This window comes from Prionailurus bengalensis, chromosome D1 (genome assembly GCF_016509475.1).
Source record: "Prionailurus bengalensis isolate Pbe53 chromosome D1, Fcat_Pben_1.1_paternal_pri, whole genome shotgun sequence".
Taxonomy (NCBI): Eukaryota; Metazoa; Chordata; class Mammalia; order Carnivora; family Felidae; genus Prionailurus; species Prionailurus bengalensis.
The window spans coordinates 40,293,569-40,317,146 of record NC_057346.1 but is presented as its reverse complement, the minus strand read 5'-3'; the positions used below and the strand labels follow the sequence as shown (position 1 = coordinate 40,317,146).

The following is a 23,578-nucleotide window of genomic DNA, read 5'->3' as shown; positions in this document are numbered from 1 at the left end:
ATATTCTAGCTTCCTAGAAATACATATTTATCAAATTTAAGGATAATTAAAATAGGATAATTCTTCTTTGCAAAACAACTTCTTTTATCATACTGTAAAAATAAAGTTCACTAGAAAATTATGAGGATGAATTTACCAATTTATTTTGAAGCCTTTTGCTCATGATTCCAGCAAAGGCTCAACCTGCTTCTGAGATAATCAAAAGTGTATGTATACTTGCCTAGAATGACCATATTCTACTCCAGATATCCTACTCTGACTTACTCTCTTCAGAGAAGGTAACAAGCTCATATACCTCTTAGAAATGTACAGTAGTCAAGATAAAGTTTAGAAATCATAGCCTAACTTTAAAGCTGTTTTATAAAACAACTGTTTATAAATTATCATCACTATCAAAGGGGTGCCTGGCTGGCTCAGGCAGTTAGAGCGTGTGACTCTTGATCTTGGGGTTGAGTTCAGGTTCCATGTTGGGTATAGAGATTACTTAAAAATAAAATCTTTTAAATAAATAAATAATCATCACTATCAATACATGCATGGCCATGTGCCAGATGTAGATAACTTCTTGCTAGAGCAAAAAACTTCAATAAATCAACTTTACCTTCAAATTAATTCAGCCACTTCTATATACCAACATTCAGTGTTCAAGAGTTACAGTAATTTGTAGGTTCCACATATTAAAACTTGTCTCATTCAATTAATCACATAATCCAACTTACTAAAACAAAAATGAAATTATACAGGACTCTACAAACACTCTTACAAACTCACAGCAGAGGTATATAATATTATAATTTAAATGCTAGGGAAAATCTATTTGCCCACAAACACTCTACACCCTCCTTTGAACACAATGACATTATCAAGTCTCTAGATACTTAAATTCTTAAGAACAAGATCCTATAATAATAATAGGGAACATTTTTTGAGTACTGAACTAAATATATACAACATCTCATCTAATCCTCAAAACAACTGTCTGAGATGGGTAGTAGTATTAATGTCAACTTATAGTTGAGGAAACTGAGGTTTAAAGAAGGGCCTTAAAAAAAACCTTACATAATATCAAGCCAGTAAGTGGTAGTTCTAGGATCCAAACCCGGCGGGAGACACTAGAATTTAGCTTATGACCGCTGCATGTTAACTGGACCAAAATACTGCAATTTGGAAAGGGGAGGCCCCTTGCTCAACTAGCCACCTGCCCTCTACTTTGACATCTCTCTCTCTAAATATAATAAGTATTAAGAGGCCCATAAGTCAGAAGTTTAGAACAAAATTATAATATGATTAACAATTCAACTGTTTCCTATATACTATATAGAAACAAAATTATATAGAAGTATAATTCTATACTTCTAATTTGTGATAAACAATGTTTAGTATCACTACAAATGTACACATCACCTTAAACTGCAGGCAATGTATTTACTAGTTTTAAGTTAGATAGGCAATTTGTAACTTGTACTGGACTAACAAACTCTCAGGTTATACCATGAACCATTTAAGAAATGCATACCTCACATTTATCTTGTAATTGGCCATCAAAACTTTGTATTTTAATTTTTTTTTTTTTTTTGAGAGAGACAGAGAGAGAGAGAGAGAGCACGCAAGCAGGGGAGGAGCAGAGAGAGAGGGAGACACAGAATCCAAAGCAGGCTCTAGGCTCTGAGCTGTCAGCACAGAACGTGATGCGGGCCTCAAACCCACAGACCATGAGACCATGACCTGACCCAAAGTCAGTCGCTCAATCAACTGAGCCACCCAGGCGCCCCCACAACTTTCTATTTGAGAATCTGAAATTAGAAGCAAAATTGGTAATTCACATTACTTGGCTTTTAAAAACATATTTTATTTGTTGACTCGTTTTCCCAGTAACAAAATTATTTATAGCAAATGCTTCTGTATCAAAGAAGTACCACCCATAATCAGATTAGATAATGATCAACATTAAGCTCTAACAAGGATACCTGGCAAGAGAAAATCAGTTATATAACCAATTTTAAAAAGGGTTGTTTGAATGGTGAGATGGTTGGGAACATGAAATTAATTCTACCACAAATATCTCATAATAATTTAGTATTCTTTGCCAGAAAAATGATTATAAAAATCATCAGGATTAAAAAATAAAATAAAGTGTAGATACATACCCAGAGCAAGATTCAGGTAAACATTTGAGTCCTTTGGTGCCCTCTAGAGACAGATATTGGCTATCTAATAGGACTTCCTATGATCTCACATGTTTACCAAAATGCAAAACACTGAAATAAATATTATAAAATAAAATTACTAAATTCAGTTGTTTCCATTTAAAGCTTAAATTTACTAAAATCTACTACTTATTAATTTTCAATGATTCAGTAATTTAATGGTTAAAATTCCAAAGGTAGATTATGTTCTTCAGCAAAGTTAAAATAAATACAAAATTAAAAAGCCTTAACACCCTATATTTGTATACTGCTTTACATTTTGCAAAGGCTTTCACAAACCTTTTGTCACCTGAACCTCAGATAAGTTTAGGAGGAACAATGGGAGATTTTGTTATTATTCCCATTTTACATATAAGGAAACTGAGGCTTGACCAGGGATAAGGAGATCTTGCCCAATGTGTGATTTAAAACTGAGAGACAAGCAATTTGAATGTGGATATTCTGTCTTTAAAATACACGGTCTTAAGTATCACTATATCTTTTTTTCTCTTAATATCCCTTCCTCACTCTTCATTCCCAAAAACACTATTTTATCTACCTGAAATGTTCTAGAGTATCTTCGAGTAGGAACAGAGGGGAGCTACAGTAACCACGATGGATTAAATCATTGGAGGTACTATCCATTCATTTTCTCCTGCCAATTGTCCACAATGACTTAATGGGACCAAAAACAGTCCTGTGGCAGTCAGGGTAGGAGGTTCACATATCTGTATGGCAACTAACCCCTTACTTCTCTGATCTGCTAAAATATTGCAACTTTGATTTTATGTAGATTAATGTGGTAATAAACTTACAGTTTTTAACTCTAACAATAGTAATTGGTAACATATAATCAACCAGTGTGTCTACTCTTGGAGACTGCTATAAAATGTGAGAGAACAGATCTGCAGAGTGAAAATCTCTGACGCTACTGTTTCAATAACCATCTGTCTGCTCTGCTGAGGTGAAGTGTTCACCATTGCTTTCAACTTTTCTCAAGTCTGCGTATCTTTTACCATGTTGCTTTTTATAACTCAAAGGACTTTCATTGTTCCATCTATAGCAGGCATTCTTCTCCCAGAGAGTCACTTTTTCTGCCTGGTAATTCTTCCATTCAACTTTGGAAGCAACTGATAATATTTCATAGGAGAAAGTCACCAACCCTAAGCTTATAGACATTTATTGTATGCATTTACATACTCTATGTCATATGCACACACATGCACAACTAAAATCAGACAAGGTCCTGTCCAGTGATGAACAATTAATGTAATGGGTGGCACCAGTGTGTCATAGACCTAGTTCTCAGTTTAATCTGCATGACTTAGGGCACACTGCTCATGCTTTGTGAAATTTAGTTTACACATTCAAAAAATGAGCATTGTACATGACAGAGTAGTGGTTAAAAACTAAATGAAAAACTAAATGAAAAATGCAATACTTTATTAATATAAGATTATTAGGCATTGCTAGCATTATTCTTAAATTCACATCAAGTTTGTGGTGGCTCTCTTAGAACATAATAGAAAAGATACATGACGGGGCGCCTGGGTGGCGCAGTCGGTTAAGCGTCCGACTTCAGCCAGGTCACGATCTCGCGGTCCGTGAGTTCGAGCCCCGCGTCGGGCTCTGGGCTGATGGCTCAGAGCCTGGAGCCTGTTTCCGATTCTGTGACTCCCTCTCTCTCTGCCCCTCCCCCGTTCATGCTCTGTCTCTCTCTGTCCCAAAAATAAATAAACGTTGAAAAAAAAATTTTTTTTTAATTTAAAAAAAAAAAATAAAAAAAAAAAATAAAAAAAGAAAAGATACATGACTACCATGTTGTATAATCCTGGAAAAGGATCATTTTTCATCATATTCTACATAAATGACTGGTAAGATGGTATGTCTTATCATTCTTGACAACAGATAGTCTCTTGACTGAGTTAGTAGTCAAAAGAATATGCAACTTGTGGAATTAAATACTTGTAAGTCAAAAGCACACTGTCTATAATGAGTAATGCTAATGAAAGCATCTACTCTCCTATTTGTAAGGAAGGGTTGACTCCGTGAGCCTTTCCAACATTAAAAATCTAAGCTAGGGACTTTAGCAAATTATGGCCCAAACACCAGATCCAGCCTACCACCTAAATTCTTGAAATAAAGTTTTATTGGAATATTGCCATATATATTTGTTACTATCATTATTGTCTATGGCTAAGTCAAGAAGACCATATGACCTGCAAAACTGGAAATACTTATTATCTGGACCTTTCCAGATAATTTGTCATTCCTGGTCTAAATATAAAATGAAGCATACTTTATACTTGAAAAAGTGAGTCAAATATATACTTATATATCTACATATAGGTTCTTTAGAAAACATATTCATATCATTTTGCATTAAAATACCTACAAGTACTGTATCTTACTATGTAAGATGTCTACTATTGTACAATGCACATATGGATAGTTAACAAATGTTACTGATTAAAATAATGATTAAAGCAGAACAGGGTGTAATGTACTAGTTACAAGTGAAAGTGCATAAAGAAATGTATTTTGGCGCTGTTTTGATAGGGGAGCTTTTTTATTTCAGTGCTTTGCATGTTTGTTCAAACTGACAGTCTCTACGAAGACTGCAAACCACTTCCTTTAAAAGTGAACCCTTAAAATATGGAGAGAATTACAGAACACTACACATTTTTGGACATGGTATCTTTTTAGACAATAGCAATAATTACTGGATTTTAGTAATGCCCTCTTTTAACTTTACTTTTTAGGTTGCTGGCTAAACCATATATGTTTACTTATAAAAAAAATCAATTTAAAAATATGCTTCCAAAACATCTGTGTATCTGCTTTTGAGGCCTAAATTTCAAGTATGTAAGAATCAGTCAAATTATGTCCGGTTCTGATCTGACATAACAAACATTACTGATATACAATGGCAAGAAAAGTAAAATCAACAACAGCAGCAGAAAATCCAACTTACAAAAAAGAAGACTAAAGGAAAATTTACAAAGGAACATGCTTTATGAAAGCAACACATTTTCATATTCACCATGGTTTACTCAAAGGAAATATGATGCCAAAACTATGGAATGGGAAGAAACTGATCTCCATAACTGAAGAGAAATACTTACTTGTTTTACATTTTCAGCTAAGAAGACAATATAAACACTACAGAATCCCAGCTGTGTTATCACCAGAAAAAAGTCAACCACACTCCTGAAAAGAGATACCCACAAATAAGTATCAATAAGAGCTGCTGATATATTAATATATTTTTCTCTTTTTAAACTATTTGAAAACATTTTATCATAGCTTATATTCTTGTCATTTCCTTAAATAAAATAAGTAAATAAAATTTATTTCCTCAAAGACCACACATTTGCTATCAGTATGTGAACTAGTGAAGTATTAACTCACCAAAAGGATGTTCCATTCAGCTAAAAGGCCAACATTTCCCTATCATTTATTTCTGAAATTCAACAGTCTGAGTATATGCTTATAAAATGATTTCATGAAAAAATTTCATCTTTTAGATCAAGCCTATCTCCTCTACTTCTTGAGCCTTTTCTGATTAACCCAGTGTATTTCCCAGCTCTCTTGGCTTCATGTCATTTGCAAATGTGATGAGTGAGCATGCTCTCCACTATCCAAATCACTAATAAGAACATGAAATGGGAGAGGACTGGGGGTGTGGCCCTAAATCATAAACCAAAGACTTATCCAGTAGCTTAGCTCTAAGTAAGCTCCAGTAGTATCTCTTAATGAGATAACTTAAGAAAATTCCAGCTACAGGGGCACCTGGGTGGCTCAGTCGGTTAAGCATCTGACTCTTGATTTCGGCTCAGGTCATGATCTCAGGGTTCACGAGATGGAGCTCTCCGTCGGGCTCCGCACTAACAGGGGTGCAAGCTGCTTGGGATTCTCTCTGTCCCTCTCCCTCTCCCACTCATGATCTCTCTCAAAATAAATGAACAAACATTAAAAAGAGAGAGAGAGAGAGAGAGAGAGAGAATTCCAGCTACATAAAATAGTGTACAGAAATGAGAAAGGGATGCCACCAGTTAAATTTGCATAGTTTGGGTATTGTGTTTAATCAAGTTATATATCTGCCTGCATATTATTAATATGCAGCCCATATGTCTCTATTTTGTCCAGGGAATGATGAGTAACTACAATAGCATTCACCTACTAATTCATTGCAGTCTTTGCTTGACAATCAATGTCAAGCTGTCAAACAATCTGGTCTACAAGTCTACAGACCTTCCTTCTCTCATTTGAAATTGGATGGGTCCTTGCTTATTTTCATTCTTGCCATAACTATAGCTCTCATGGTTCTTCAGGGATCTCCTTATTGTAAAGAATCTTACTACCCTGAAATGAATTCAAGTTTCTTCTTTCTGATGAATTACGTTTAATTATGTTTAAGTATTCCCTTAAGATCTTTTCATCCACCTTGGATTTTAGCATCTTACCAACAATCATTCCAGCCACATCTACCTGAAAGTCATTCTTCTTGACAGAAAAAAGAGACAAAGCTGTCTCTACTCTGGGGCAGAAGAAGGAAGAAGATAGGATTCTGGGGCAAATCCTAGGGCTTTTAGTCTGCTTTCCTCCTTCTTCTACTTGGCATATCAAGAACTCTGAGAAGCTCATAAATAAACCGAACTTCCTGCAAATTCCCAGAAAGGTCATATTTAACCATAAACTCTACTAGCACTCCACTGTTCTTTCCCTTCTTTTAATTTCCACAGCACATATCATTTGCACCACTGTCAGCATTTTGTTGATTACCTATGCCTATTTTTCCAGTCCTGTTTTCAGCTGGCTTTGATCAGCCATGTCTACCAATGATGAAGTTACATTTAAATGATAAGATAGCAAAATAAGATTATGCTAAAATACACACTTCAAATGTTCTATGAGCATGAAAGCCAAACACCACAATTTTATCTAAAATAATGAGACTGCAACATTTTTCTTGCTTTTTTTCCTTTCCTCAAAAAAAATATTAACATGACTATATCATAGGTTAGCCAGATGCTTTATAAATCATTTTATTTAAAATACTATGATAACCCTGGGGCGCCTGGGTGGCTCAGTCAGCTAAGCATCTGACTTCGGCTCAGGTCATGATCTCACGGCTGTGGCTTCGAGCCCCTCATTGGGCTCTGTGCAGGCAGCTCAGAGCCTGGAGCCTGCTTCAGATTCTGTGTCTCCCTCTCTCTCTGCCCCTCCCCTGCTCACACTCTGTGTCTCTCTCCTTCAAAAATAAATAAACATTAAAAAAAAAATTTTAAATACTATGATAATCCTATGAAGTGAGTATCACCATAAACTCATCTGATAACATGAAAACTAAAACAAAATGATAAATCATTTGACTCAGTTCATAAAATTGAAAAATGGCAGAGTTGATATTTGAACCCAAGCCTGTCTAACTCTAAAGATTATGTTTATCCCCCCAGCTTTATCACGCTTCTATTCACGTATCCTGTCAACTTAAAACACTTGAAAAGTAATGTGATTTTGATAACCAGATACTAGAAACATAGTAAGTGCTTACCGTCCCCATGCTGCTTGCTTCTGAAGACAACTCCAAGGACTTACTTCCATAGCAAAACTCACAGTGTCACTATAACCCAATGTTGACTTTTTAAACCTGCAATTTAAGGACGTACATGCACATGAAAAAGGTAAATTTTAAGTTGATCTGTAAATCCAACCCTTGAAAAGAACATCAAATACATAGAAAATAATAAATGTAAGGGTATACAATAACAGAGGAGCTTTTGAGATTTCAAGATTTGCACACCATAAGATATGTCTCATGAAATTTTAAGTCTTTTTACTAATATATTAGCTTTTATCTACTGTTAAAGTTTATAAATTTGGAAAAGTCGTATGACATAAATATTTGTGCTTCACTGATTTAAATATTTAAATTACCTAAAAACATCAACTACATTGTTCAAGCCTAAATTATTCATTCTTAAAAGAGCATTATTTTATGCATCTGCACAGGGCTTTACAACATATTTACACATAAACTATCTTATCTAATACTTAGCCCCATGAGGTAGCTATTATTTCCCTATGTCCTCTTTCCCACTTTTTTTCAAGTATCATTATTATTTAAAGACGATAAATGACTTGCTCAAAGTTTTAAGAACATTTAACAACAACAACAAAAAGAGTTAAAATCAGAATATTAGTTTATTAGAAAAGGCAATATTTATTTTTAAAAAAGTCCACTGTGCAGTAGAAGCATTTCATGATACAAAAATAAAGAAAAAGAATATTATTTTATTGACTATTTACCAACCCACATATCAGCAAAGAACACCAAAGGCACTATACCCTAAAATGAAATCCAAACAAATTAAGGACCATTACTCTATAACTAAAAGTAGTGCTGGGGCCTCCATTTCCTCCAGGTCTTTCCTGATATTTTTTTATTCATATGAAAAGAAATCATTCCATTTCACTACTAAGGTTATCATTTAAGAGAAATAAATATATTCTGACCAGATTTCAATCACAGGAAATATCTTTTTACATATTTATTATTTTAGACTTGTCTATATAACAGGTTAGAGAAAATCAATTATTAGTTGTAAAGCACAGTTAAGACTATCTAATGTTTTAAATCAATACATAGCTTTAAAATAAATAAAATACACTTAACAAATTTACATTTACCTCTGACACAGAAAGTGACTGCACCGTACCAAAATGTGCATACAGTGAACAGAAATAATTCCTATAAATACGAGGCTGATTGGTCCAAGCTGTGGGGGGAAAATGTATAAGGTTTAAATATTTAAGTTTAACAGAAATTAAATTGCCTTATAAGCAATGAGCCAACTACTCTTTTGTGGAAACAAATTTTGTTGGGCAAAATAATTAGTCATTTGCATAAAGGAAAATTCATAAACTTGATACTGAAAGAATTTCAGCAATACTTACAACAAGGACATAGGACTTCATCTCATCAGCTTGCCTATCCAAACCCATGAATACAGAGTATAGCTATGCAATAAGCTAGGATAGCATACAACATCACAGTTAACCTCAGATGGTAAGTCTATGACCATCTGTCCCACCATTATAATTAAATGCAACTATGAATCACTATCTGAATGACCAGAAAGCACTATGCCAATCTGGGATGGTGCTTGTTGAGCACTTACTTTGTGTGAGGAAGTATGCCAAGAAAAAGATTATTTGAGAAAGTGGTACATAAAAAATTACAAGTATTTGTTTACTAAAATCAAAATAATGCCTGGGTTATTGAGAACCCAACAAAATATTGTCAAAACTTATTTTTATAATCAGAAATTTATATGTTTCTCTAAATTAGGGTGGACAACATCAACTGCAGCGAAAGGTGGCAGTTAAAACTGTTCTTAGAAAACTGGTAAGGGTTTAAGACTGTGAAAAAAGGTTAAATTAATTTCATTACTTCATAGGTGAATTCTCCCTTGCTGAGAGTCTCTGCAATTACAATAATTGGTTATAATAATACTTTGCATATTTGTTTTCAAAACATATTGTTATTCCTTTTCTTAACTGTTACCTCTTTAAATCTGAAAACTAGATTTCATTCTCCATTTTAAAAACTATAAAATTTCACCAAACAAGCTACTCTATAAATACATCTCTTGATATGAGTACACTGCTTAAATCTCTGAAAAATCCAAAAGAATAATAAGATGTAACCATACTTGGAAAAATCAAATATTATTTTAGGATCTTTCTGTCAAATGCTATAAATAAATAATTAAGCAGAGATTAAAAGAGTAATTAATTCTCATTTTTTATTAAATGTTACTATTATCGTTCACCCAATATTATCAATACAAACTCACTGTCACCTGAACAGATTATGTGTGAACAGGCCAGAAGTTAGCCTGCAATTTTTGCTCTAATCAAGACTGATAACTGTAATTTAGCTAGAGGTCACGAAGAGAAGTCTTACCACTATGCCTGCGTTTTTTATTGCCAGTGGAAGCCCTAAAAGGCCAGTTCCAATATTTCCTTTAAGAAGATGCATAAGAGTTTGCACAAACCTGAAAAGTAAAAGTTGTAAGATTTAAACATTTTAGGAAAAAAGCTAATAAAAATCACATGATCACTGTTTTAGCATTGGAAGGGAACCGAAAATTAATCTAGGCAAAGAATCAAATAGCACTCCACTCAACCAGAAGTTGAATTGGCCAGAGATCATATTTGGTTCAAGTCCTACCTTTGCCATTTAAAAGCAGAACATGGAAAATTATTATGGAGATTAAATTAGATATTTGAGTGAAAATATTTTTGTACATATTAAAGAAATACAGAAAAGGTAATTTTCTCCTAAGATTCCTTGCTGCTATGACATTCAGAACAATACCGAAGATTATATATGGCTAGGTTGATAAGACAAAGCAATTTATTGACACTGACTACTGTCATCATGGTATATGTGATCTATGATTATCAACCTAACAGGGGCTTAATTAAAAGAAAAATCACACAAGTTTTAAAACTATGTGTATCATCAGGTAAGATAAATACTAATTAACATTTAGACACCGAGTACTCCCTAAGGTATTTCACCTAAGTTTCCAGGAGGCATTTGAAGGAAGTCTCTTGACCAAGAAAAAATAAACTAGGAAGAATAGCCCAAATTTTAAACGTATAAAACAAACATGCTTGCCTAATTTTTTTTTAGTTCATACTGTTCTTTTATGATCACTTAAAATGTAACTTTGCTTAACAGTTAAATTACTATTGCTGTAAGAACTTACTCAAATCTATTAATGATGACAAAATAACAAAAAAGGGTTCTAAAAGGTTCCACTGCTTTCTTACCACCACTTTGTTTCACACCATTAACTCAGCATAAAAAAAGTGTTTACTACCCCTCACCGCCTAATTCCTAATTCCTAACTATTTCAGAAGCCACTGCTCTTAAAATTTCTATTCCTTTCAATCAGATCTCCCTTCTTGCAGGATGCATAGCATTTAATAAGTATTGCGGCAGGGGCGCCTGGGTGGCTCAGTAGGTTAAGCGTCCGACTTCAGCCCAGGTCACGATCTCACGGTCCAGTCCGTAAGTTCGAGCCCCGCGTCGGGCTCTGGGCTGATGGCTCAGAGCCTGGAGCCTGCTTCCGATTCTGTGTCTCCCTCTCTCTCTGCCCCTCCCCCGTTCATGCTCTGTCTCTGTCTCAAAAATAAATAAACGTTAAAAAAAAATTAAAATAAAAAAATAAGTATTGCGGCAATATATATCAATTGCAGCAATTCCCACACATGGCTCCGTATTTTAGATGTATTTCTTCTTCCCCAAACAGACTATAAACACCTTGAGGGTGGGGACAATATCTGACTCATCCGTGTGTCTTCTGTAGTATCTAGAAAAGTGCTTTACCTATAGATTACAAAATAGACACTGAATGAAAAGAAAAGGACACATATAACCCGTAATACTTACGAAATACCCTCTTGATCATCAAGCTGGTAATGCTTCTGAACAGGCAGCAGCTCTTGCTCGTGCTCTTCATCTGATGTCCCATCAAAATTCTGCTCATTTATTAAGGGCCTCATTACATCCATATCTTTAAAAAGAAAAGCAAAGTGCTTCACTATGATTTTAAAAACTGAGTTAAAGTGGTAATAAATGAATTTTTAAAACACGGACATACCGCTTGTACTCATCCTTACTATTTCCACTCTGAGTTAATTCACATAAATACTTTTGAGTTTTAGTATATTTAAAAAACAACTGGACTTATTTGCTGGATATTGTTTGGACTAAGTAGTGCAGAGTGAAAAGCTTAAGTATTCAATGCAAAACTTTTTCTGCTTTGTCTACATGAGGTTTATAGCAAATGATCCCAGAACTATGAGATGAAAAAAAATGTAAATAATCAAATGATTTTGTGTCTCTTGTCTTCAAATCATACTGTATCATAAATAGCAATCGCATTTTTGAATACTTTAAGTTATAAAGCCATTCCAATTTTTAAAATTTAGTATCAAAATGTACTCTTATATCTAACAGTTTTTAGCATGACTGAGGATGACAACTCTAGAACAAGATTTTTTAAATAAAGTTTATTTATTTATTCTGAGAGAGTGGGAAAGACAGCATGTACATGCACACACAGGAGAGGTGGGGGAGAGAGAGGGAGAATTCCAAGCAGGCTCCATGTGCTGTCAGCGCAGAGCCTGACGCAGGGCTGGAACTCCCAGACCATGAGATTATGACCTGAGCTGAAATCAAGAGTCAGACACTTTGAGCCACCCAGATGCCCCTGAAGTATAGGATATTTAAAAGAAATGAAAAGTTGCTCCCTTCAAATAAACACAATAAACCTATGAAACAGAACTAGGGTAACATAAATAATTCAGTTAGGAATGACGGTGATATAATTTTTTTAAGTTTTTTTATTTTGGAATAATTTAAAACTTACATTGAATTTGCAAGAATGGTACCAAAAAAAAAAAAAACCCTCCTATATATCCTTTCCAGACTTACCAATTTTTAACATTTTGCCATGTTTGCTTTTTGTTGCTCAAATGTTTATCACTTTTTATGAACTATCTGAGAGCAGGTTACATATATCAAAGCCCCTTACCCTAAAGTTAGCATGTATTCTCTAGGAACAAGAAGATGTTCTTGAATATTCACATTACAGTTATTAAACTCAGTTTAATATTAGTGCAATACTTTAAAGACTTATATATACAATTGGTAATATTAAATGCTTGCTGTCCGTCCTCTGCCAAAGTGTTCTCAATCATTCCTTGGCTGGAAGAAGTTCATTCTTTTGTGGACTGTGTATCACAATGACCCGTAAGATTTGAGAAAACACAAATTGATGTACCTCACCCCAAAGCTTCTGATTCAGCAGGCGTGGGGTGGGTCTGAGAATATGCATTTCTTAAGTTCCCAGGTGATTCTGAAGTTTCTGGTCTGGGAACCACACTTTGAGAACCACTGCTCTACTACATTCTCTAGGAAGAGCTCCTGGACACAGTATTTCCTAACTTCTAGCATGCTTTAAACTGCTGTTCCACAGCCTTGCTATGAAGGACAGCTTGACAGAACACCTCTGGCTTACACTTTATATCTTTGAGTTTCTTGAAAATGCTGCTCCACTCTTGCCTTGCTTTATAGGCTACTCTACAGAAGTCTGATGACAAACTAATTTTCTGAGCCATTACATACTTTGCCCCTTTTGCTTGAGGTCCTGAGGAATTTTTGCCTTTAAGATCTAATGGTTTTACTATGATATGTCTTCAGTTTAAGCATTTTGAGTCAATTTTCCCAGGGACACAGTGGGCTTTTTTGATTATGTAGATTTTGGCTTTCTTATTTCTGGACATTTTTCTTGGATTAATATCTGTTTAGTTCAAATATTTTGTTTTTCTTCTTTAGAGATTCCAATTATATGTCAAATCTCCTTTGCCTGTCTTCCATTTCAACCACTTCTTCTTTGACCCTTTTGATGTCTTTAACTCATTTAAATTCTTCTTTGAAATTCAATGACTCTATTCAATTTTCATTTCAATATGTTCTCCCTTGGACACCTTGTACTCTATTATTTATTTATGATTTTTCCTACTGCTAGGCATTTCATGGACAGGGATCCTAATTTGAAAGTAGTGCCTTCTGTTAGCAGGATGAAGTTCAGTTTATGTAATGGATGATGTTCACTGACTGGGGTTATAGGGAGCAACTGGTATCTTTCTGGTTCTCTTTCATTTCTGCAGGATATTCAGTCCCCTACCTGCCCCCCTGCCCCTTACTTCCTTCTTTTTTTTCACCTCCAGGTATCAGAGGGACATCTGGATTGCTCCTTTTATCTCCTTCTCCTCCAGAAGCAATGTTTTGCCAAGGTTACTATACTTCTAGACCTCCTAATCACCTCTCCTCTTTTCCAGAGATTCTAAAGAACCCTCCCCACTTTCAATGCTTGCAGCAGCAACAGGTACTCTGAATTTTGCTGTTTATTTTTCTGCTTATAGAAAATTTGAGGTTTGTGGTATCTTGGTCTCCTACTAATGCTAAAAGAGTAACTTCATGAATGGTTTACGTGTGCTCCTTTTTGAATTAACAGGTTTTTAAGGGAGGACATGTAGAGAGATTAGGATTTAGGCAGCCTTCATTATCCCAGTACCAAATGGAACTCATTACAACAGTTTTTCGTAAGAGTAAAGTTATACTTTAAGATACTGGAAGATGCGTTAGCTTTGTAATATATATTTTTGTAATACATTTTGAAATCAGGAAGTATCACTTTGTTCTTCTTTTTCAAGATAGTTTTGGGTATTGGGGATTTTTTTGTAATGAAAATAGTATGATATTGGCATAAAGCTAGGCTTATAGACCACTGAAACTAAATGGAGAACCCAGAAATAAATCTATGTATATATGGTCAACTGATCTTTGCCAATGGTGCCAGGAATACACAATGGGGAAAATCTCTTCAGCAAATAGTCGTGGGAAAACTGAATATCCACATGCACGAGAAGGAAAGTGGATCTTTATCTCAATCCATACACAAAATCAATTTAAAATATATTAAAGACTTAAATACTTGAAAAAGCCTCAGACATTGGTTTTGGCAATGATTTCATGGGTATGACACCAGAAGCACAGGCAACAAAAGCAAAAATAGGCAAGAGGGCCTACATCAAACTAAAAAGATTCTATACAAGAAAAGAAACAATCAACATAGTGAAAAGCCAACCTACAGAATGGGAAAGAATACTTGCCAACTTTGCAAACTATATATTTGATAAAGGCTAATTTCCACAATATATAAGAAACTCCTACAACTCAAGAGCAAAAAACCTAGTGATCAGATTAGTAAATTGGCTAAAGATCTGAACAAAGATGATACACAAATGGCCAATGGATTCATGAAAAGATGTTCAATGTCACTAATCATCAGAAAAATGAAAACTAAAACCACAGTGAATGTCACTTTACACCTATTAGGGTGGTCATTATAAAAACAAATAAAAAGGTGGGGCACCGGGATGGCTTAGTAGGTTAAGCGTCCAACTCTTGATTTCAGCTCAAGTCATGATATCGTGTTTCATTGGACTGACCTCCACATCGGGCTCTGTGCTGACAGCATGGAGCCTGATTGGGATTCTCTTCCTCTCTCCTTCTCTTTCCCTCTCTCTCTCTCCCCCTCCGCCGTCCCTGCTTATGCTCATTCTCTCTCTCAAAATAAACTTAAAAAAAAAAAAGGCAACAAATATTGGTGAGGATGTGGTAAAACTGGAACCCTTCTACACAGTTGGTAGGAATGTAAAATGTTATAGTTGTGAAGGAAAACAGTACAGAGATTCCTCAAAAAATTAAAAACGGAAGTACCATATGACTCAGTCCCACTTCTGAGAATTTACCCATAAGCACTGAAATCAGGAGCTTGAAGAGATGTTAATACTCCCGTGCTCAGGTTAGTGCTACTCACAACAGCCAGCATGTGGAAACAACATGCACTGACAGAGAAATGGATAAAGAAAATAGGATATATACACACAGTGGAATATTATTTAGCCTTAAAAAAGAAACTCTTTAATATGCAAAACATGGATGAACCTTGAAGACATTATGCTAAATGAAATAGGCTAGTCACAGTTCAAATACCACCCAATTCCGCCTATTTACGGAATCGAACTCATAGAAACAAAGACTAGAGTGGTAGTTGCCAGCCAGTGTGGAGGGGAAAACAGGGAGTTGCTAACCAACATGTATGAAATTTCAGTTATGCAAGGTAAGTAAGTTCTAGAGACCTGACATGCAACATTGTGCCTATGGATTACAATACTATACTGTACACTTAAAAATCTGTTAAGAGGACAGATCTCATGGTAAATGTTTATATAACATAATTAAAAAAAAGATATTGGAAAGTGCTTGAAAATAGCCTACTCTTCAGTAATTTAAATATTCCTCCTCTAATAATGTTACTAGTATGTGTAAAATAAAATCAATGAATTAGTAAACATTCTAAATGCATGGAATCTAAATTAATGAGGATTTTCTATAATAGGAATACCCTAACTTTGTCTTTGGGTAGTTTTTCTAACCCTTCAATCTTCAGGACATTCTCCACAGACTATTTTGCAGGATTTCCTAGTTTCTTGTTCTTCAGTATCAAAAGTGGCTCAGCTTAAACCTGTGCACAGTGAAAATTTAAGTAAATTAAGTGTTTCTCAGTATTAGAGAGCTAATGCTGGGATACCTACCACATCACTTTACTCTGATATCTATTAATATTATAAATTATGTTCATCTTTTGTTTGAACAGATCCTATATCTTTTCTGTTATACTCTATACAAAGTAAATTAACACTTTATCTTGTAAAACCACGGTATTTGTTAGGGCTGCTATAACAAGGTACTACACAGTGGGTGGCTTAAAAAAACAGAAATTTATTATCAATTCTGGAGGCTAGAAGTCCGAAATCAAGGTGCTGGCATGGCTGGTTCCTACTGAGGGCTAGGAGAGAGGGATCTGTTCCAGGCTGTTCTCCTTGGCTTATAGATGGCTATCTTCAAGTTCATAGGGTATTTTCCCTGTATGCATGTCTGTGTCCTAATTTCCCCTTATTATAAGGATACAAGTCATACTGGATTAGTGGACCACCCTACTCCAGTGTGGCCTTTATCTTAACTAATTACATTTACAATGATCCTACTGCCAAGTAAGGTCACATTCTGTGGTTAGGACTTCAATATATGAATTTAATTGACAACAATCATCATTATTCATTGCATTATCTTTAAACAGAAACGTGTTAATATTTTCATTCCAAAATTTACTCCATTGCTCTTGCGGACTCTTAAGTTCATTTGCATTTTTATTCATTCAGCTATTCAAATTGTCATTATTTGAACTAATTTCTTTCTGCCACAGGATGTACTATACATTTTATGCATTACTAAGTACACTATTTAAGTTCTCTATAAAGACAGTTATCACTGCCAATATTTCAAACACTGAACAATCTATTTTTTGAAGCATACCTCCCAAGAGATCATAGCAGCAATGTAAAGTCAGAAAAAAAAAGTTTTCTCACAACTTGTAAGTTTACTTTTAATGGCATCATCAGATTACTTTTTAGTATCTTTTAGTTAAACCTGAATATCTAGAGTTGTTAATATAATCTATAAGTACTCTACTAGTTCTATCATTCACAGAATCAAGTTTTTAAAATAGGATTACAATGTACAGTCAAATTCCCAACTAAAAGTTAGTTGGGCTCACAATTAGTCTTAACGAATTTATACTGCATAGCAACTGTCTTATTTAATTTTAACGCTGTAATGCCTTGTAGTTTAAACTTTTCCCTCATTCTTAAATTCATTATTTCTCAATTTTATGTGGTCTAGGAAACATTAAATATGAGTTACTGTGGAAATAACTTTTCATATATATTTCTTTGCTTTAAATCCATTTGTCTGAACCCTCACCTTTAAAACCTTAATAAAAATTTAATTATCTCAGGAAGCTTCTCAAATAACAGTGAGATTAAGAAGAGCTATTTTTTTAAATCTGAAACTATTTGAGATAAAATTATTCTTAACAGTGCTAGCAATTTAAGAAGTACACGTTTCTAAATTGTTTCTCATCTACCATTAAGGCAATATGACACATTATTAGTTAAATAACCATATGCTTAAACGTATTTTTAAAAGCTACACTTAAAAATATAACTCCCTAAGACCTTCTCTGCAGTTTCAGCCTGTATTATTTAGGTAACATTACATAGTAAGAAGTATGTATTTGTTAAACTAAGTAAACTAAGAGTAGGTGAAGCAGTCAGGTTTTAGGGCCGATTACATTATCATGATTTTGAATCATGATTTGTTTGTATGAAGTTTGAAAGATACAAGATAGTTACTGAATCTAAAGAACACATTAAAATGCCTTCTGATTGAATGTGCTCATAAAAGAGGTTGCAATCCTTTTTAATTCAGTTTCACAAATATTAACACCCAATATGTGTCAGTATTATTAGATGCTGGGAATTAAGCAATTACTAAAACTAACAAAAATTCTTGCCCTCATGGAGCTCAAATTCTAGTGAAGGAAAGAGACAATAAATAAGTAAAATAGAGAGTATGCTAGTGTTAAATGTTAAGAAGGAAAATAGGGATTGGGAAGGACAGTCTATGGTTTTAGATAGGACAGCCGAATTAGGCCTCACTGAGAAAGTAGGGTTTTAAACAAGAACTGAAGGAGGAGGGGGCGGTGAACAATGTGGTTATCTGGGGGAAGAGCAATTAGGCAGTGGAAACAGCAAAGACAAAGGCTCTGAGGATGTAGAGAGCCTGGTGTGTTCAGGAGAAGGAGGCCAGAGTGAGCAGAGAGGGCAGAGCAAGGGGGAGTAAGCGAGATCAGAGCTAACAGAGGTAACAGATGGTACACAGCCTTGCAGACCATCCTGAGTGACATGAAAGCCACCTAAAGCAGCGTTGTACAACAGAAATATAACATGAGCCACAAACATAATTTAAATGTTCTAGTATTCACATTTTTGAAAAAGGAAACTGTAACAGACAAAATTAATTTTAATAATATATCTTATGTAAGCCAATATATTCAAAATACTATCATTTGAAAATGTAATCAACAAAAAAATTACTAACAAGATACTTTACATTTTATTTTTCATACTAAGTCTTGGAAATCCAGTGTGCGTTTTACACGTACATCATATTTTAATTTGACAAACAACATTTCAAATATACGTACGGCTGCAGATTATCACACTGGACAACACAGCAACAGAGTCTGGTGCAGGGGAGTGACCTGATCTGATTTATACTTTAACCAGGGTTCCTGTGGGCCTACCTTCTCATGTGTAAAATGAGAGCAGTAACTTCTCCCTCACACGGGTTTTATGATAATGAGATGAGGTAACATTTATGAAGCACAGAGCCTCGTTCTTGGCACAGAGGTAGTCAGTAAACACTAGTGTTCCTCCCCTTCCTACATAATGATATATTAGAAGCAATCATGCTGCACAGGATTTTAAATGTAAATTTCTGACAAGAAATTTATTAATTAATTTACTATCAACAATTAATAATTTTGAGCATTTATGAGGTGCAAACTGTGTGTAGGCAAAATGTGTTATGCTGGCCAGAAGGAAATAGAGACTAGCAGAAGAAACAAGTACTTAAAAAAACCTAACACGGTCACGGTAAATGCTTTAACAAACTTTAGAAGGGTATGGAGTAAATCAGAACACTCAAACAACATAATTAAAAGTTACAAAATTACAATTTATATTATAATTTACTATTATTTGCCAATGTCCTGCTGTAATTTTTGGCCAAGTACTGAACTGGACAGTTCTAAAAAGTGCTATGTGATTACTCTAGGTAAGAGTTAACAACGCCTTATAAAATAAAACACTATTAAGCAATGGATAGCAAACTACCTAAACACAGTTATTTCTATTTACAAATGGAAAAACCATATGAATAAGAAACACCAGCTTCATTCAATATTATACATGATACATAACATACCGTATGTATACATGAATAGGGCAGAAAATCGGAACATTCTTAAATTAGGCAGTACTTGTATATCTTTTATACTGCCCAGACAATTGTTTCAACCTCAATTTCTTAACCTAAAAATCGACCTAAATTTCTAGTTGTAGTCAGAATTAAAGAAAATCACATTAATTTACCAATATATCTTGAAACCTTAAAAATGTTTATCCTTTCACCTAGTAATTCCACTTCTGACAAGCCGGTATATAGAAAAAAAGGATTTCTGCACAAAGATGTTGAATGAAACATTATTTATGTTGAAAATTTGGAAACAACCTAAATGTGCAACAATCAGGAAATTGCTAAATTAACTACAGGACCTCCACTTTATAAAGCATTACACTGACATTAAATTATAGTTTTGAAGTCTGAGTAAAACAGGGAAAAGTATATCATGCTGAGTGTGAAAAAGCTGGATAATCACAGTATGAATTCAATGATGTTTTAAAAAGTTAATTTAAAATGAAAGCAAGGAAACATATCAAAAATGGGGAATAAGTTAAGGATAGAGATGGCCAATGGGATCATGAGTGCTTTTTACTGTCTTCCTCTGGAAAATGTAGAAAAGAAATAAGAAGAGAGTAATAAACTACATTTCTTTTATAATAGCAAAATAAATCACTTTTATTTTGACAATGGACAAACTAAAAATAGAAATAACTTCTTTTAATATAACATAATGTGGTCTTCTAAATCTATAAACTACTATCTATGCAATATGGGAATAGTAACTGTCTTATTCATTTCTGAAGTGGTGAAAATATGCACAGCAAGAAACCTTCCAGAGTTGTCCACTGCCTATGAAATGAAGTGTAGACCTTAAGCTGTACAAATGGCTACTCACATACCTTAAGAAAATCTGTGTCTTAACATCTCTACCAGTGCCTTTTACATAGACATCCAATTTTTAAAATCTGGTCATTGTAGAAAATAATATTTTGTCATTGTAGAACATAAGAAGATATATACATAAGCAATATTTTTAAATTAAAATTACCTCACTAGCCAGAAACAACCACTCGTAACATTTTAGAGTGCAAATACATGCAGTCACTCCTGTATGTTCTCCTTCAGTCCCATGGCTTTTAATACCATCTAAATGCTGATGACTTCCAAATTTATATCTCCAGACCAGATCTCTCACTAGGTCTAGACATAAATCTAATTGCCTACCTACTTAACATCTGCTTGAGTATCCTCACAACATGGCAGCTGGCTTCCCCCCAAGTGAATGATCCAGGAAAGAGAGAGCAAGGCACAATGCCTTTTCAGACCTGGCTTGGAAGTCACATATTATCACTTCCACCATCATCTGTCCATTGGAAGCAAGTTAGTAAATACAATCCACACTCCAAGAGAAGGAAATTAAGTCCTCCTCTTGAAGAGACAAACATCAAAGAATCTGGAGACATTCTATAAAACCACCATAACATCTGAGTTGATGGCAATTTCATTCTTGCAAATACTCAGATCCCTGGAGTCATCCCTGTTTCCTGTTTCACTCTCAACCTTCATCTAATCTGTTAGGAAATCATTCTGCTTATACTTTCGAGTATATCCAGAGTGTAACCATTTCTCTCCAAGCCCACGGCTACAACCATACTTCTGGAAAGGACATATCCATCTCTTTCCTGAATTTCAGAAAAGAAGAGTGAGATCAAGCCCCACGTCCACACTGGGAGTACAGAGCTTGCTTGGGATTCTCTCTCTCCTCTCTCTCTGCCCCTCCTCCATGCACACACACACCGTCTCTCAAAATAAATAAATAAACATTTAAAACATGTATGTGGCAAACATCGTCCCATATTACTTTTAATGGCCTATTCAGTATATGGCTATATCGCAATTTACCCAATTTCCTTTAATTGGACATTTAGATAGTTACCAGATTTTCTCAACTATAAGTAACGTAGTGAACATTTCCTGACATAAGTATTTGTTACATGACTTATTTCTCTGGGAAATATTTCTAGAAGTAAAATTGCTGGGTCAAAGGATATGTGCATTTTTAATGATAATTACATTACACTGTTCTTACCATCAACGCATGAGAATGCCCATTCCCCACATCCTAAGAGGCGTTATTAGTGAATTTAAAACAGACAAACTGGGTTTGTATCTGGGTTATGCCTTTAATTAACTTAAAATTACTGTACCTATAAAATGGGGATAATAATAGCATCTACCTCACCCAATTGTCTTGAAGGTTAAAGGAAACAGTGCGTATGTATAGCACTTAGCACACGGCTTGACACAAAGTAAACAATCAATAAAATGCTAAGTTTATTTCTACCATTATTAGGACTTGAAAGAAATCACTTGCAAAGTGCCCTGCCCATTATTACAGGAACACCAACCTATTAATTACTATAATGAAGTGTTTCTTTAAAGCTCAACTTAAAAAAAAAAAATCATTCAGCATCGAATTAAAACTATTCCTAAATATAATTCGTACAACTACAGGAAACAATGACAAGACTACCCCGACCCTTGCTTTTGTTTTCCTTGTGACAGCAGGAAACCATAAACAGTGTTGTACTTGCCCTGTCGCCAAGGAGATAAGAGACCAGAGGAAAACAGAAAAACAAACTTTGGCAATCCAGCTGGCTACAGGTCTCTCCTGTCCAGTTAGGTGAACTCGGCGCGCTCGCCACTCCTCGGTGGCACCCGGTAAATTAAGGATTCACCTAGGACTCAGAACGGGGCTGCTGCGATCGATCGCAAAGCCTTAAAAGCATCGCTGGGGGAAACGCGGAGAGTCACCGCGCAGGCTCTCGCTTGCCATTGACGTGTTTACACAACGCAGCCCACCCCCAACGCGCGCGCGCGCACACACACACACACACACACACACACACGCACGCACGCGCGCGCACACAGACACACACACACACACACACACCCACCCACCCACCCACCCACGCACGCCCATTTGACGCCCTTGGTAGGCCGGGCTTTTCGCCGGCCCAGCTCTCCGGTCAGACAACCCGTTCCTGCGCCGGTGCCATCCCGGGGTCAGTCACCTCCCCGAGCCTCAGCTCATCCCACGTTCCGCGGAGGTTTGCTCTGCCGGGTTTTCAATTCATACCCGTGCCAGACCCATGACCCCAAGAGCCCCCGACCATTCCAGGAAAGCCACCCGCGACTCTCCAGGGCCACGCGCGTGCGGATGAGCGGCAGCCGCGGCCCGGCGCCAGCTCCCGCCTCCCCGGCCGAGGCCGAGCGCCGGCCCGGAGCCCGGGCGCATCCCGAGGGCACGCGGCCTCCGCCCCCGCCGGCACGCAGCACCCACCGAGCTCCTCGCGCCCCGCCGCCTCGGCCGCCGCCGGCGCCGCCGCTTCCATCTCTCGGGGGTCTCCAGGACGCCGCTCCCCCGCCGCTGCGTGGCCGGAGACAGGCGGAGGCCTTCCCGGCCGAGCGCGACCCACGCCCAGCGCCCGCCTCCCGGCCCCCAGGACCCCACCCGCGCGGCGGGGAGCATGCGCAGTGACGCTGCCCGGCCCGCCGCGGTGCTGGCGCGCGAGGGGCCGTCCCGGGGCTCGCCCGGCGCTGCGGGCGAGAGGTGTTGCCGGGGGAAGACGCGAGGGAGCGGAGACCGGGCGGAAGAGGGCTGTATAACGGGACACAAGGGGCGGTTTGGAGGTCACTGGCATGGGAGCTCAGAGCTGGCGGGGACCCAGGCCTGTAGTTCCCTGGAGGACTTAAAAGGTGACCATGAACTTAAATTTGAAGGGCCCATCTAATTTGCAAGGCTTCAGCATTCTGTAAGGCACCAGAGAGAATGCAGAGTAGGAGGGGATTGTCCCCTCTCCATGCTGGA

At 36.4% G+C, this 23,578-nt stretch overlaps 1 protein-coding gene across 2 annotated transcripts in view; it reads right to left on the bottom strand.

Moving 5' to 3' along the window:
- The window catches only part of SLC36A4 (solute carrier family 36 member 4), a 50,750-nt gene extending 27,487 nt beyond the window's left edge, over nucleotides 1–23,263 (bottom strand). The window contains exons 1-6 of one of the 2 annotated variants that reach the window (XM_043579954.1): nucleotides 23,051–23,263; nucleotides 11,656–11,779; nucleotides 10,159–10,249; nucleotides 8,880–8,968; nucleotides 7,744–7,839; nucleotides 5,312–5,396 (exon numbers count right to left, since the gene is read on the bottom strand). In XM_043579954.1, the coding sequence (XP_043435889.1) occupies nucleotides 5,312–5,396; nucleotides 7,744–7,839; nucleotides 8,880–8,968; nucleotides 10,159–10,249; nucleotides 11,656–11,779; nucleotides 23,051–23,102 (537 nt within the window). In that variant the 5' untranslated portion in view covers nucleotides 23,103–23,263. Of the gene's footprint in view, nucleotides 1–5,311; nucleotides 5,397–7,743; nucleotides 7,840–8,879; nucleotides 8,969–10,158; nucleotides 10,256–11,655; nucleotides 11,780–23,050 lie in introns of those variants that run through there. The other variant, XM_043579955.1, reaches the window with a different exon arrangement.
- Nucleotides 23,264–23,578: the final 315 nt, after the last annotated feature.